Raw genomic sequence first — 17,283 nt, forward strand, 5'->3', positions numbered from 1 at the left:
TAAACTCAGCACGCATCTTCAGACCCTGGAGGGCATAATCCTCCACAAAACGATTGACCGTATTTTGAAAAACAAAAGTACCTCTGCAGCGTGCCTCCATAATCAAATGGTTTTTCACCTGGTATCAATGAAAGCATAAAATAACTGGCCGTGGACGGGAACCCAAAATTGCACGAGGAACATAAATCCTGTGAGCCCTTTCAAGCTCAGGTGGAGTCGGAAGAAATTCTTTCCCAAAAATCTCACAGAGAAAAGATGAAAAAAATTCAACAGAAGAGCCCTTTTCGGTGGCTTCTGGCAAACCAAGAATTCGTAGATTACAACGTCTGCTCCGATTTTCAAGATCCACCATTTTGGAAGAAAGTTTACTGTTCTCCACTAAGTTGGAGCAGAAAGTTTCGAGATGTTGAACACGGCATTCTAAATCTTCAGAAGTTAAGTCAATGTGAAATAAATGTTCAGCATGTTCATCCACTCTGGCATTAATCTGATCCAATTTGGAATCCAGCTGGTTGAAAGAAGTTCTAAATTCAGTTTTAAAATCCGTTAAAGTATCTTGTCGATGTTGTTCCAAAATAGCGAGAATCTCAGCCGACAGAGGTGTGGAAGTTTCCTTTTTCCCGATTTTAGTACTTTTGGTGGCCATTATGAGATAGATGTGTTCGCAGGCAGGTAAAAGAGAACTAATAAAATAACTAAGGTTTAAGAAGGGAGACATACAGTGCAAAGATAGGAAGTATAATGGAGCAAAAGTTCGGAGTGACTAAGCAATCGCCATCTTACCAGAAGTCCGCAATTTTTACAGATTCAGAGCACTTGCCATTGTCTATATTTTCATGCTCCGTGTTCAACTGTAACTGTTAACAGATGCATCAATTATATGATACAGTATTGATCTCATTCAGATGGAATAGTCTAGCTGAATTAGCTCCATTGTTCTTGTCTGAAGGTCAATAATTAGGGGTCTCTATAATGCCTTCCTGTGAAGTACCAGCATACACTTTCTATATTTTAAAAATAAAGGCTGTCTACGTACACTTTCTATCAAGATGGAGCTGGGCTTCTGTTGGGGAAAAAAAAACAAACGGACAGTAGAATTAATGCAAATAGTGGAACATATTCTATTCTAACACCTTTACTATGAGCAAAATATCAGTTATTCATTTCCTGTTGCATTAGCTCTGTGAGAAGGAGTTCCTCTACAAAGCTTCCCTGCTTTCACATCTTCTGCGCCACAAGAGGACCACTGAGCAAATAGATGAGGGTCTTGGGGGTAGAACGAAGCGGCAGTTCATCTGTGACATCTGTGGAAAAACATTGCCAAAGCCTTATAACCTGCGACTTCATATGCTTAAGCACACGGGTGTCAAGCCACATGTGTGCAAGGTGAGAATTTATTTTTATCTGGATTTTAAGAAGAACCTTTTAATAGTGGCTACTACTGGAACAGAGTGTTTTCTTTGTTAAAAGTGCTGTGAGTCTCCAGAGATTTAATACTATAATGGCAAGTTTTAAAATGACATCTGAATTTGATAACCTTGGAGAATTAAGGTGCTTTTAATTGGTATAGCTAAAGAAAAAATGTCACATGCAGCATATTTCTGCAAACTTTCTAATTGCATATCTATTATTTCTCTCTTTGAATGATATACTTTTAGATTATAAATTCCTATTGTTATAATTGCTAAGCTTCTAGAAATTAATAACTAATCAAGTATTATGGAACTATCATCTTCAAATTTAAGAAAGAAATGTTAGGGGTCTCAGTTTGACATGGTGTCAGATACAGAACCAGATAGTTGTAATGCAAGGGGAAACAGCACCACTACGCAAAGGAAGAAAACACCATGATATCCTCAGGCTGTTCATTAGTCACTTCTACAAGTGTGAACAGTGGTTAAGGATAAGATCAGATTTGCTTTGCTAATGACAGCTGGTTGAATAACAAATGAGAAGGTAAACAGTGCCTTAATGCCGAAATCCTGAAGGGGATTGACATTTCAGGAGGGAAATGGATAAATTTAGATTGTTGATCAGGCAACAAAAATGTTATAATAATTTAACTTTCACTGTTCATTAGATATGTGGGAAGACTTTTGGCTATAAACACAGTCTAAGACTACATATGGCTCACCATGAAGGTAAAAGGGAATTTAGCTGTGAAATATGTGAAAAATCATTTGCTACAAAACGCAGTCTTCAGGAGCACAGTAGTGTTCACACAGGTAAGGGAACAAAATGTCAGAATCTATCGTTGCTAGTTTGCGTAAAATGTATGAGTTCTCAGTGTACTTTCTCCAGGAAGGTTTCAATAGTTGTGATATCTCCTTGCTTCATTTGTTTTGGTGGTGTCATATTTTATCAGCTAGGATTATGCTGAGGTGTGCAGGGAGATGTGCGCTTGGGGGCCTGATTGAGGTGAACAAAACAGAGAGGCTTGGACAGGCCAGATAAATGAAATATTTCAACATACCAGATTTAAGTTCCAGGGAGATGTTTAGACAAGAACTGTTGAGGAAACTCACCACAAGAATGATTGGAAACAGGAAAGCACTGCCTATGAAGGTGATTAAAGTGGGTACTCTCACAATATTTAAGCACCTAGACAATCACTCGAATTGGCCAGGAACAGAAGACCATTGAGCAAGGGCTGGTAAATGGAATTCAAATAGACTGGTACTTGGTAGTTGGCATGGCCAAAGGGACTGTTGCTGTGTCTTTGTGGCTCAGTGACTTTTCATATATTATCCTGCGCTAAACTTCAGACCTTCCTATCTCACCTCCTTGCCCCACAGTGTGCCTCTGGACTCATCTGAATACTTGCATTCTCTTCCATAGCCTTGTTACCACTACACTTCACTATTCCAAACCTTCCCTTATTCTTCTTTCTTTAAACCTGCAGACATTTAAATCTCCTGCAACCCCAGTTTGCCTCTTGCTTCCAGATTGAGCAATGTCTGGATTTTAAATTTTCATCCTTACTTCAGCTCTTTCCATCCCTTTTATTACATTGCTTTTCAGGTCCACAACTCTTAGCTGTCTAACATCTCCTCAGCAAACATCTGACAACCTTGTGAAGTGGTATGAGAATATTTTGCTGCATTATAGATACTTTCAAAGTTGAAAATGTGTTCTAAACTCTATTCTCTTACTATGTCCTTTCCCTAGCAGTTGTCTCAGGTCAGACTGGGTGCACCCATGGTATAAACTTTTAACTTAATTTTCTCTGTGTTGCTAACATTAACTATGTCTATCCATTGAATATCATTTGCCTCCCCAACTCTTTCTGCCACCCACCCCCTCCATGAGGCTCTGTGGTACATTTGGTAGAGCTGCTGCTCAACGGTACCAGAGAACAGGTACAATCCTGACCTTGGCTCCTGTCTGTATGGAGCTTTACTGGTTCTCCGTGTGAATGCCTGAGTTTCCTAAAGACTTGCACATTGGTAAGTTAACTGGTCACAGTAAATTGTCCCTAATGTATAGGTAAGTGTAGAATCCGTGGGCTGTTGATGAGAAAATGGGGAGAATAAAAATGGATTAATGTAGGATTGGTGTAAATGTGTGGTTAGTGGTTCATGTGGACTAGGTGGCCTTAAGAGCCTACTTATGTTCATCTGTGTCTCTCCTTCCCTGGCTTCTGTACTAATTTCTGGTTAACTATGTGAAGGAGTTCGGTTTCTTCGTAAGACTCTAATCAATGTATAAAAGGACAGAATATTCTTGAACTAATCAGTCTTGCCTATCATTTTCATTCTCCTTAAAATTGTTTTAGGAGACTGGGAAACAACTACTAAAGTTATATCTACATTTGATTTGTGTTTTGATCCCCATTTCATATTCTGTTTCTATATTGTGCTTTGGTGATATTAAATTTTGCTGATATTTCAGGTGAATCTAAGTACCTCTGTCCAACTTGTGGAAAGTGTTTCAAACGTGCCTCCGGTCTCAGCAAGCATTTAAAAAGACATTTGCCGAAACCTGAAATCAGAAGCTTTCAATGTACCCAGTAAGTTAGTGGAATGATTCGTTTACAAATGGTCTTTTATAGGACTTACTTGGCGATGAAAACTAGGTTTGAAAATGGTGAATACAGTCGGCCCTCCTTATCCGCGGGGGGATTGGTTCCGAGACCCCCCGCGGATACCAAAAATCCCGGATGCTCAAGTCCCTTATTTAACCTGAATCAGTGCGGTGGTCTTTAGGACCCAGCGGAACTCCAGATTTTATTTAACATGTTCAGAGCGGTGGGCATTAGAACCTGGCATAGCTCTGAATCCGCGGTGTTCCTGTTCCCAAAAATAATCACAATCGCAATTGAAAATAAGGTGGAAGTAATAAAGCGATTGGAAAGAGGTGAAACGCCATCGGTCATTGGAAAAGCGTTAAGCTACAGTCGGTCAGCGATCAGAACAATTTTAACAGAGCATGTGAAAGGCCCTGCCCCGATGAAAGCTACAATTATTACTAAGCAACACAGTGGCTTAATTATTGGGTTTTGGGTTTTTGATCCTCCACATCAACCCGGCACAGTGGAGAGCGCACGTGATAGCAACCTGTCACTAGATTGAACTCGGGAACTTCCCAAGCCCGGCGCTGAAACATACGTTCTTAAGTTTTTTATATTCATAGAAAGGTAAAATATATATTATTTACGAATGCAAACATTTGACTAACTGATGCTAAATAATACCAGATGTACCTGTTCCAACTTAGTAAGAGAACTTAGGATTTTTTTCTATCCCGATCCACGATAACCCACGCACATCCTCCCGTATACTTTAAATTATCTCTAGATTACTTATAACAGATAATACAAAGTAAATGTTATGTAACATCATTGTTATACTGCATTGTTTAGGGAATAATGACAGGAAAGAAGTCTGTACATGCTCGAACAACAAGTGCTGGAAGAGCACTTACGGGTTTTCGCGATTTGCGGATGTGGAACTAGCGGATAAGGAGGGCTGACTGTATACTTGGGTTGCACATTGACAGGAAGACAAAAAACCAGGGACTGGAAATCACTCAGACTCTTTAATGTTCTTGCCATTCAGAATTATTATGGGATATTTATCTTTTTTTAAAAAAAACTTATAACAAAAACAAAAATCCAGGTTAATATTTGCATGACATATGGAATTTCTGATATGATTTATCAATTTGACTACTATTAACATATGTATTTTACGAGGTTATGATTCCCTGAAGTCACTTTATGTTCTCTAATTCTTCATCTTTAAAGCTGGAATAATTAAGCAGAGCTATTATATACTTTTATAGAGCTGGCCTTTTCATAAAATTGATTTCCATATAATAAAAATAAATGGATTCTGTAGAGGATTAGTTTCTATTCCATTGCATTACTATATGTGAAGCAGAATCGAAGAATCTGTCATTTTATGTTTATGTTGAAAATGAGGGTAGGACCACTCAAGGACAAAGGAGGGAATTTGTGTCTAGAACTAGGGTAAGTGGGTGAGATATTTAATACTTCTTCATGTGTGTATTTACCAAGGAGAAGATGAATGTGGTTGGTAATAAGATCAGGGATGGTTATATTGTTCTAGGATTGTGGTTGCCAACCTTTTTAAGCCTAAGATCCTCTACCTTGGCCTTAGTGAAAGGCAAGATCAACCTACTAAATCGTTTAGACACACTCATGCGCACCGGGCAGAAGGGACGAGTGGAGCCCCGCAGCCCCAGAAGCAGTCTCCTTTCGCAGGCGGCTTTCCGTAGCAGGAGTGTTGCTATGTTACCATTATCTTAATTGGTATTACTTATGTTTATAATGCTCACATTACAACACCTTTAATTCTGTTTTCATTATTTAATTTTATTTCAACACAAAAAGTAAATGAATAAAAATTGACTGTTACACTCAGTGTGATGACTGGGGCTGAATACTTTCTGCTAGTTCCCAGAAATTTGGCTCCTAACTACAGAGCCAGTCTGTGAGGTGTCTCAGTAAGACAGCTCTTGTACTTAGATTTAATAATTTTCGTCTGTTGCAGCACAGCGCCCTTGCAAACCTCCTAACAGACTGAATATTTGAATGGACAGTTTCCTTTGTTTGACTGAATGTTGAATCTGCCACGATTTTGAGGTGTTTTGTATTGGTAAACTGTTACTGAGACACTAGTATAAGTTTCAGAGGTACGCAAGCTAATGACACCACTGTTTTTTGTTTCCCAGTTCTTTTACATTTGGGGAGTGTTGGAATTTAAAGGGGGAGAAGTGTTGTAATGTGAGCATTATAAAGATGGGTTGATGCCGATGAGGATAATGGTGATGTAGCAGTGCTCCTGCTGCGGAGAGCTGTTTGTGGGGCGAGGTTGTTTCCGGGTTGCAGGGTTTTGCTTCCGGTTTTTTCTGCCCGGTGCGTGTTTTTCATCTTTTTTCTGGATCTACTGGGAAAGTCTCAAAGGTTGGCAGATCGCGATCGACTGGTTGGCAACCATTATTCTAGGACATGTTTAGGAAGGATGATGTGGTGTTCATTCTTTTGAAGTAGTACCAGGGCATGGTGAGATTTATCCCTGAGCATTGTGTGAGGCAATAGAGGATATCTCTGAGTCTTTGACACAGATATTTGTATCTTCTGCAAGTACAGGCAAAGCCCTAGAGAACAGCCAATCTTGTTTCAGAAGGGAAATATGAATAATCCTAGAATTTATCCCTAAGAATCTTCTCAAATAAGTTCCCTACCTTGACATCAGTGATAGGAAACCTATTGGACAAGATTTACTCATATCTGGAAAAGCAAGGGCATGTTGGAAATGGCATGGTTTTGTGTGAGGAGGTCATGCCTCACATTCCTAATTGAGTTTTATTGATGAATTGATGGAGGGTAGGACACTGGAAGTTTTCTACATAGACTTTAGTAAAGCATTTGACAATATCCATCATGGTAGGTTGATCCAGAAGATGAAGGCATATGGGATCCATTGTGACCTGGTGGGTTAATTTAAAAATTGGAATTGGCCATAGAAGACAAAGGGTATATTCTAACTGGAGATCTGTAGCCAGTAGTTTTGACAGGAATTAGTGATGGTACCATTGTCATTTATGAGAAGGAATTTGGGCAAAAATTTAGGTATGCTGATTAATGAGTTTGTAGAAGGAAAGTGAATTGGAGTTGTAAATAGTAAGGACAGTTGTCAATGGATAGTCACATTTACATCATTTGTAAATATGGATGGAGAAATGGCAGATGGAGTTTCATCTAGATAAGTATGAAATGGTGTAATTTGGGAGGTCAAATGTAAGAGAGAAGTATATAGTAAAAGACACCCTTAGGAGATTTGACATACAGAGGGACCTTGGGATGCACGTTCATAGGTCCCTGAAAGTAGCAATATGTGTAGATGGGGTGGCACACAATTTGTGTGGTTTTGTTGGTCAGGTATTGTGTATAAAAGTTGGAAAGTCATGTAGTAGCTGTATAAAGCTATGGTGAGGTAACTATTTTTGTGAAGTTCCAGTTGCTGTTTTATAGGAAGAATGTTGCAGCTTTGGAGAGGGTGCAGAAGAGTTCCATAGGATATTGCTTAGAATAGAGGCAACATTTAGGTTATTTTCTCTGGAATGTTGGAAGCTGTAAGGCAATGTGATCGAAGTATATAAAATTGAAAGACTGTAGATAGCCTTTATCCAGGTGGAAATGTGAAATGCTTGAAGGCATAAATTTAAGGAGATAGGGGGTAAATTTAAAGGAGATTTGTGAGCTAAGTATATTTGCAGACTGGGAGGTGCCTGGTAGGCACTGCAAGGGAGATTGTGGATGCAGATATGATGGCAATTTTTAAAGGACATTTATACATGCACATGAACAGGCATGAGATACAGACCATGTATGGTCATTATAATTGGTACAGGTGTTGTGGACTGAAGGGCCTATTCCTATGTTGTACTGCTCTGTTTTATGTCAGAATGAATGGGCACAAGGTAGGAAAATGGGTGAAGATTATTACATTTATGGTTTTGTGTTAATGTAGTTTAGAACTGATATGTTTGGACTATTCAATATTAAGATCCTCTGTTGTGCCATTTAATTTTAGAGTCCTGGCTTCATTTTTAAACTTGCTGTTTAACTTTTCTATTGCTGATTTATCATGAGTCTGCAAACCTAATTGGAAAATTTATTATAGTTGAAATGAAATTTTTTTTTTAAGAGGATACATTCATTTTTGTAGATGTGAACGGAGTTTTTACGAAGCACGTGACCTGCAGCAACACATGTACAAGCACCTTGGTGTTAAACCATTTCAGTGCCAGATCTGTGGGAAGTGCTACAGCTGGAAGAAGGACTGGTATTCACATGTAAAAGCACATTCTGTTACTGAGCCATACAAGTGAGTACAGTCAATTTTCGCACAGGGAGAATAACTTGTATGTTACAAAAGTTATAGCGGTTCCATTATAGGAATGTTGTTTATATTACATCAATGTACATAATGGTTTGAATATTAAATGAAAACTTTAAAGAATGCAAGATCAGATGTGTTTATGTGGATTGTTGTAATGGGGGTAGTGATGAGGACAAGGGGTACTGATGCCAATTTTCCAGTGACTGCTGGTATCTACTAGATTACATGGCCAGTATCCTTGATGTGTTTTTATCTTGGATGCGTTTGATGATCAGTTTTGAACAGCATATTAGAATTAAATTTAGGAAACGGGAATTTCAGCATTCAGCTGCTCTCGACTCACTTCTGATAATCCCAGTACTGTGGTCTCAGAATACCAGGTGAGTTGGGATCTGATTCCTAGAAATTATGCAGTAGTTAAACGCAGTTACTAATTGGTACTTTGTCAAGGTTCCTTTCACTTTGAGGTTTCTTTTGTAGTAAGGAGCAGCATTATCCTTCGAAGAAAAAAATGTGAATTCCTTTTGAACTTCTTATGGGTTAACTGTCCAGTGGCACAATTATTTAATATAATAGTAAGCATTGATTACAATGCAATCTTATCAACCAGTTTGAAAGAAATTTCAATATTTTCTATTGAAAGCACAAAGAAATGTAAAAGGCAAGGTAATATTTGTCAATAGGTGTGTGCATTCATGTATTTGATTTAAATATTTTGAATGTTTATTTGGCATTGTTAGTGATTAAAAGAGCATGAAGTTACTAATGATCCATTCAACAAACTTTTAATTGTCAAACAGTATTTATAAATCTGCTAGCCAATTCTGATTTTCCTGATTTTGGCAGAGTAAATTGTGTCAACTGTTCTACCGCTAGCACAGAAACCACACAGAAGAATTTCCTCTGCTCATTTAGTTAAAAGCACAATCAATGTAAGAATTTTGTCTGTTCTGAATAAAAGGGATTTGCTATTACAGCGTGAGCAATCTCCTTTGCATTTGTGGAGATGCATATTTTTGATTTTCATCAAATCCTGTGTTCAATTTCATTTTCTCATTCTTGTACAACAAGAGCAGATTCCCTCATATTTTCCTAGCTATGCTTTTGTATCTTTGCAAGTAAATCATCCAAACTAGCTATTTTTTCCACCTGATGTTTGCCTGGTCATAAATTGTATTTCAGTAGGTTTGGTTGACGTGTTGGTGGGGGAGCAGTTTTGGACCAGTGGTTATGATTCTATCAGTTTCAAGATAGTTATGGGAAAAGATAGGACTGGTCCTTGAGTTACAATCCTAAATTAGGGGAAGGCCAATTTCAATGGAATCAAACAGGAGCTCTCAACTGTTGATTGAGAGTGCTTATGGGTAAAGGGCCATCTGGCAATTGGTACGTTTTCAAAAGTGAAATGAGAAAAATTAAACAGCCTTCCTTTCCTGTTGGATTTAAGGGCAAGACTGACAAGATTAGGGAAGCTTGGTTGATGAGGTGTGCTGAGGGTTCAGTGGTAAGATCCCTTTGGAGATGGCAGAAGTTGTAGAGGAGTCCTTGTCCTTACCTACCACCCCATAAGTCTCCACATCCAACGCATTATCCTCTGCAATTTCCACCATCTCCAAAGGGATCTAACCACTAAGTATATCTTTACCTCCCCCCCCCCCCCCCCCCGCTTTCCGCAGGGACTGCACCATGATTCCCTTGTCTATTCGTGCCTCCCCATAAATCCCCCTCCAGACACTTATCCCTATAAGCAGCTTAAGTGCTACACCTGCCCATACACCTCCTCCCTCACCTCCATTCAGAGCCCCAAACAGTCCTTCCAGGTGAGGCAACACTTCCCCTGCGAATCTACTGGGGTCGTCTTTTGTGTCCAGTATCATCCACATTGGTGAGACCCGTCACAATTTCAGGGACCGCTTCATTGAGCACCTCTGCACCATCTGCCACAAGCATGACTTCCTGAAGGGCAAATGTTTTAATTCTCATTCCCATTCCGACATGTTGGTCCGTGGTTTTCTCTTGTACCACGATGAGGCCACCTCAGGGTAGAGCAGCAACACCTTGTATTCTGTTTGGGTGCCCTCCATCCTAATAGCATAGACATCGATTTCTCCTTCCAGTGACCAAATTCCACTACCCACACCCCACATTCCCCCCCCCCCGATCCCCTCCTCTCCTTTTTCCTATTGCCCAACTCTCCCCTCCTATCAGATTCTTTATTTGCCAGCCCTTGAACTTTCCCAGCCACGTGGGTGGCATCACTTATCACCTCCCAGCTAGCCTTCCTCCTCTTCCCCCCCCCCCCCCACTATTTTACTCGGGTATCTTACCCCTTCCTTAGTCCTGAAATGTCAACTGTTCTCTCTTTTCCATTGATGCCGTCTGACCTGCTGAGTTTTGTGTGTGTTGCTTTGTTATTTAGGACGTTATGCTGCTTAACTGGAACGGGAGACTGTTGCCAAGCAGTTTCTAACTAGGAACAGTTGCGTGCACTGGTGTGGCTGGTGGACACCGTGCTTTGAGCAAACAGTTTTTAAATAGCATCAGTTGTGTTTACTTATGTTATCCACTTGGGCAGATGGGCGCTCATTCAAAAAACTGATTTTGATCATTTTGTTATTTATTTTGACTTTTTTAAAAATTTCAGACCCTTGCCAAGATGCCATTTTTAAAAAAAATTGACACTAGCCAAAAAAGTTACTCCATTGGACCAAATTAAAAGCTACCTGCCTAACACCACTCATTGTCCGCTGGCAGAGATTATTCTGTATTTAATTTAAATACAAAATCTGTTACTCAGTTAAATGGTCATACCTCTTAACTTTCCATTAAACTTTGTCTAATTGGGGCAACTGCTTAACTGGACCAAAATGTACTGGTCCCTATGATTCCCAATCTACTCTATTCATAAAGTGTACCTAGTTATAGGGTCAGTTTTCTTAAGGGTCTCCATGATAATCTAAATGTGGAACTGTGGGAAATGAGCAAAGTCTTAACTGGGTGACTCAACTATATTTGCTGTGGAGAAGGACATACGAGCTAGTGATTTCACAGGAGGTAACAGTAATATTCTGCAGCATATCAAAAGAGAAGGCATTGGAGGTTTTGAAATCCACTAAGGTAGATAGTAGATGAATCCCTGGAGCTTGCAAAATGTAACTTAGGATGCTTTTACAAGATTTGCTGTGACCCTAGCGGAAGTTTTTTGTGACATTGTTGCTTAATGATGTCAATGAGCATGTAGGTATCATAATTAGTAAGTTAGCAAATTACATTAAAATTTTTGATTGTAGTGGACTGTGATAGAGGCTGTATTAAAGTTACATCAGGATATTAACTGGGAAAGTACTCAAAGGAAATAGCTCATGGTGTCTAATTCCTCGTACAGATGTAAACTGATGCTTTATGATAATTTAAACAAGGACATACATAGTAAATGTTGTTGCCCTAGGCAATAGTGTTGAACAAAGAGCTAGGAGTACAGGTATATATTTCCTAGGTGTATAAGATGAAAACAGACATTGATCATATGGATAGCCAGAGGCTTTTTCCCAGTTGGTCAAGTGGCTAACACGAAGGGCATAGTTTTAAGGAGCTTGGAAGTTGGTACAAGGGGGGTGTCAGAGGTAAGTTCTTCCACACAGAGAGTGGTGAGTGCATGGAATGAGCTGCCAGTGACAGTGGTAGAGGTGGATACAATATGGTCTTTTAAGAGACTCTTAGATAGGTACATGGAACTTAGAAAAATAGAGGGCGATGCGGTAGGGAAATTCTAGGCAATTTCTAGAGTAGTTGGCACAACATTGTGGGCCAAAGGGCCTGTAATGTGCTGTAGATTTCTATGTTCTATGTTTCCCAGAAAGTGGCAGCACAGACAGACTTGAGGGAAGCATCTGACATCTTTGCTTTCATTGGCTGAGGTATCGAGTACAAGAGTTGTGATGTATAATTAAAGTTTACAAAGCTTTGGTTACAATACATATGGTGTTCAGTTCTGGTTGCCGCAGTACAGTAAAGATGTGATTAAGCTCAAGAGAGTGCAGAAAAGATTCTCAAGGATGTTGTCTGAATTGGAGGACCTGAATTATAAGGAGAGATTGGATAAATTGATGAAAAAATCATCGCTGTCTGGAATGAGCTGCTATAGGAGATAGTGGAGGCAAGGACAGTAACAGCATTTAAGAGGCATTTGAACAAGTTGAATGAGCAAGGCATAGACAAATACAGAATTAGTTCAGGCAGGTGGATTGGTATAGATAAGCAAAGACGTGGTGGGCTATGGGACCTGTTTCTGTGCTTTATAACTCTATTGATTAATTTGGGATCTAGCAGTTGTAAAACCTATAACACAAACAGCTCATCCTTTTATCAATTCTGGTTTGCATTGGTAATTTGTGTTTCCAGTATTGAGCTCCTTGTTCTCTCAGTGCAGCTGAAAACTGATGCCTGCTTGTCAATTGCCAGGCAATTATGATTCCAAATTAGAAACTTGTACCTGAGAAATCATTGTAACCTTTTTATGCTTATTAATTTATGGATATCTTTATACTTTGTGTCTACTAGAAAGCCAAGTGACTAAACTTAATTCTGATTAGATTTGTCTATTCGTTGCCATAATTCCTCTGGCTCGTTGAGGTCAAAATTCCACTCATGGAAAAAATACCATCTGAGACTTTTAAGAAACATTCGAATCCCATGTTGATATTTTCTACTTTCAGATGTAATGTTTGTGGAAAAGAATTCTTCGAAAAAGCTCTTTTTAGGCGACATGTCAAAAAAGCCACACATGGCAAGAAAGGCAGAGCTAAGCAGATGCTCGACCGTACTTGTGAACACTGTGGGAAGAAATTTTCACAACTTAGAGAGTATCGGAGGCACATGAATAACCATCAAGGTAAAGTGAAATCATTATTGGCTTTAAACCTTGCCTTTCTATTATCACATATTTAAGAACATGAAAGGATTGAAATGCTGTGATAATTATGAAAAAAAATTGGTTTCAAAATCCACTATCTATGTTCCCTTTACATGACTTATGTAAAGCTTTGATTCCCTGCTTGCTGTGTTGTTCAAAATTCACAATGGTTTGGCATTTTGCTACTTAAATGTTTGCCATGTTCCCCTTAAACTTGCTGGAGCACTTTTCCTATACTCCCTTCTTCAACTGAAGTGGAAGTTTTATTGCTGGGTTGCAGTTACGTTTCTAAAGTAGTAGGATTAAGTAGATGGAATTTAAACTGATACTGAAAATCTCTCCAGCGGTACAAGGTGAAAAAATGGGGAAGTGCAATTGCAGCTAGTATCTAGAAATTTTTATATTTTTTTAGCTTTTTTTTTGTTTCTTTTGTGCTGGATTTCTCGTCTTCTAACCGAGACCCTTCATTAGGATTAGTGAAGGCTCTCAGCCTAAAACATCAAATGTTTATTCCCCTCCATAGATGCTGCCTGACTTGCTGATTTCTCCAGCATTTTGTGTGTATTACTGTAAAACTAAAGTTATTTTGATAAAAGAAACTTTTTTAATTCTATTAATATAATTACTCCCGTGCTATTCAGAAATCCTACTATTTTTGCAGAAAAATTATTGATGCCAAATATTATAAAATGTAGTCCTAGAATGAGAAGTTAGCTCTCAATTTTATGCTTTGCCTTCTCTACTTGTTGTACATAAAAAAATTAATATAGAATGTATTAAAAACATTCAGTAGTTAGTAGAGAGGGCTGTATTTTAATTAGTCAGCAACACTTAAAGGTATTGTAGCCATCACAAAAAGAGACAAAGCTAAATCAGCGTAATATTTGAAGAATAGTATTGGTTCTCCACTGCTTGAATGATTTTATTATGATTTGATTTTTATTCAGGTGTGAAGCCATTTGAATGTTTGACCTGTGGAGTAGCCTGGGCTGATGCACGCTCACTTAAACGGCATGTGCGAACACATACAGGAGAACGACCTTACGTCTGCCCAATATGTAACGATGCCTACATTGATGCTCGTAGTTTGCGGAAACATATGACTAAGTTTCATAAAGAGCACGTTCCTGGCAAAATAATGTTAGAGAAAGACACACTTCAATTTCATAATCAGGGAACACAAGTAGAACATGCCATCAGAATCTTAGCTGCTGATATGCAAGATGAACTGGACAAATCAGATTTAATTGCTGAAGAAGTTGAGACTGTAATAGTGGCTGGAGAAGCTGTCGAGGCGGTTGAAGCTGTCGAGGCGGTTGAAGCTGTCGAGGCGGTTGAAGCTGTCGAAGCGGTGACTTCAGTGGAATCTGTTGAAGCTGTGGCTGTGGAAAGCCAAGATGAAGCATTGCCCACACTAACAGATCATGGAATTATGCAGGTGGTTAACTATGTACTATCTCAACAGCAAGGACAGAAACTTAATGAAATTGGAGAAACTGTGGAAGTTGAGGTCGCCCATATTGCAGAGGCTGAAGAAAATGTGCAAGAAAACTGAAAATACTTGGAACGTATCCTGATAACTGATTGTGTGCATTAGATTATGTGAGGACTTGTTCATGTTCAATCATTTTCCCTGATCATATCCTGATCCTACAAAGGTTAGCATTATGTAACTGGCAGACTTTTACAAATGTATATTGAACTCCTGACAGAGAAGGAATTCAAAGTTGCTAAGTGATGATGATAATAAAGTTCTGAGTTCGAAAACCAAAATATATTTTCAACTGCTTACATTTATGAGATGTGCCAGTAGCATTCTGCAGTAAAGCTTGAGCTTCCAGCAATTTTAGTTGCAATTGCAAGCTTTTTTCATTGTTTCCTTATTTTAAGCATTGGTAAATCAGTGGAAACTGTCCTTTTTCAGCATTTTATCCAGGAGATCAGAATTTTGTAGATTGCAACACATAAACATGGAAACTCTTAAAATGGGCACGTTTCATAACTAATTTCATGTATACTATTCAGGCAAGAGTGGGTCAGATACACAAACTGTGAGCATGAAAGTGGAGAACTTACCTCATTTAACTTGTATATTTTGCAAGGAATCAGTAGAATTAGAAATGAACAGGGTGATGTATTTATAAACACAGTGCTTGTTCTGAATAAGTAGAAAGTAGATTTCCAGATTTGAAATTTAATTTTGACTTGAGGCCCTGTTGGGATTATTTAAAGAAATGTTTGGACAAGTTGAGTTCTGATGATTCCACAACTATTAACTTCCATAAAATCATTAATAAAGGATCATCATCTCAACATATGCTAGTTGTGATGAACTTATTTGGATAAAGTTTATCTTGAATGCATTTGGAAATCCCGCAAGATTAGTTATATTCTTATGTAAAATTGCACAATGTCAGTTGTAAGGAAAGTGTTGTAAATCTAGAAATACTAATCTCAGGTAACAACAAGATTTGGTTTACTTTGTCAAATAGGAGGCATTTGTTGGGCAAATGCGTGAAATGTAATTGATGTAAATAAATGTGCATATAATAGGTTTATATGTTTATGACTTTATGCATGTCTATAATTTTCTTAATCCAGTCACTGTTAATCAAACTGTGTATGTACATGTGACTTTAAAAATAATTTGCAAAAGACCTCCATGTATTATAGAACACTGAAAAGGTGGCTGTTTTCCTAATGGTCTTGGCATTCCAAAAGTATATATTAGGGGAAAAAACTATTTAAAAGTGCAATCAGGATTTTTTTTCAATTGTAATTTGTCTTGTCTGGCTGTAAGCTTTCATGCATAATTATTAAAAAGGTAAAATCTCGTTTAATTTGTCTTATTTTATTTGTCAAAGATGACAAATTTTATATTAAAATTGCTTTGCTGTCAGTACAAGATTCGGTTGTCTTGAGTCCTGAATTGAATTACATTTAAAGATATCACAGTGTTGAGATCACAGACTGCCTTTAATAGCCAACCACAAATGCCTTGAAAATGGTGCCACCTTGAATGTTAGTATACTGATGCTAATGCAAAATAATTGTAGGACACCAGACTGGGCTGCAGAAATTAAATTAAGCACCAAGTAAATTGGCTTGTTATTGTCACATTCAGAGGTACAGTTTTTTTTAATGGCTTTGCATGTCATCCAGTTGGACCATTCCGTCATATCACTACAATGAGGCAATATAAATGATAAACAATAACAGAATTCAGGATATAGTGTTACAGATATAGAGATGGTGCAGGCAGACAATAGGGTACACGGCTAAGGCAGAAAAGATAGTGAGATCAAGACTCCATCTTTCCATGGCCTTGCACCTTATTGTCTGCATATCTTTGGAAGGAAAGTCTGACTAGCTGACATTTCCCAGTATCTGGTGTATTAACCCATCTTTTAAAGAGTGGTTTTGGAAGATTACTAGAATGGTTGCCATTATTGTGAAGTAATCAATCATTGCACAGGATTTCAAAAGTGGTATTAGAAAAATAGACCAGTAAGAGAGCTGCTCAATGTCTAATTTGTAATCTTAATACAAGATACACAAGAAGCTTGTATATTCCTGTCAGTGATCAGTGACCAGCACTCTCCTACTGTCCTAGATCTGCTTCTCTCTCTAGTGTTTTTGAGCCATTTTATACTAGGGTCAGTGATCTCTCGGATTGGGTCCATGGCCTTCTAAAGGGGTAGAGTGAACAGCCAGAAGTCTTGGAATATATTGTGGCAGTAATGACATGGGTAGGTGTGGTCCTGAAGATAGATTTTAGGGAGCTAGGTATAAAGCAGAAAAGCAGCACCTCTGGGGAAAATCTCTGGATTGCAGCCTGTACCATGTGCCAATGAGAGTAAGAATAGGATGATTTTGCAGATGAATGTCTGAGGATCTGGTGCAGGGGAAGGGCTTCAGATTTCTGGATCATTTATGAGAAAGGTATGACCTGTACAAAAGGGGTGGGTTACGCCTGAACCCAAGGTGTCCAATATCCTTGCG

General features: G+C 38.6%; 1 protein-coding gene across 1 annotated transcript in view; it reads left to right on the top strand.

Annotated features, from left to right (window-relative positions):
* zbtb11 (zinc finger and BTB domain containing 11) overlaps positions 1-16,115 on the top strand; it is a 33,934-nt gene extending 17,819 nt beyond the window's left edge. The window contains exons 6-11 of the mRNA XM_059968551.1: positions 1,180-1,386; positions 2,081-2,225; positions 3,892-4,009; positions 8,196-8,354; positions 13,085-13,260; positions 14,229-16,115. Of these exons, the coding sequence (XP_059824534.1) occupies positions 1,180-1,386; positions 2,081-2,225; positions 3,892-4,009; positions 8,196-8,354; positions 13,085-13,260; positions 14,229-14,836 (1,413 nt within the window). The 3' untranslated portion in view covers positions 14,837-16,115. The remainder of the gene's footprint in view (positions 1-1,179; positions 1,387-2,080; positions 2,226-3,891; positions 4,010-8,195; positions 8,355-13,084; positions 13,261-14,228) is intronic.
* The last annotated feature ends 1,168 nt before the right edge of the window (positions 16,116-17,283 follow it).

This window comes from Hypanus sabinus, chromosome 4 (assembly GCF_030144855.1).
Source record: "Hypanus sabinus isolate sHypSab1 chromosome 4, sHypSab1.hap1, whole genome shotgun sequence".
NCBI classification, from domain to species: domain Eukaryota; kingdom Metazoa; phylum Chordata; class Chondrichthyes; order Myliobatiformes; family Dasyatidae; genus Hypanus; species Hypanus sabinus.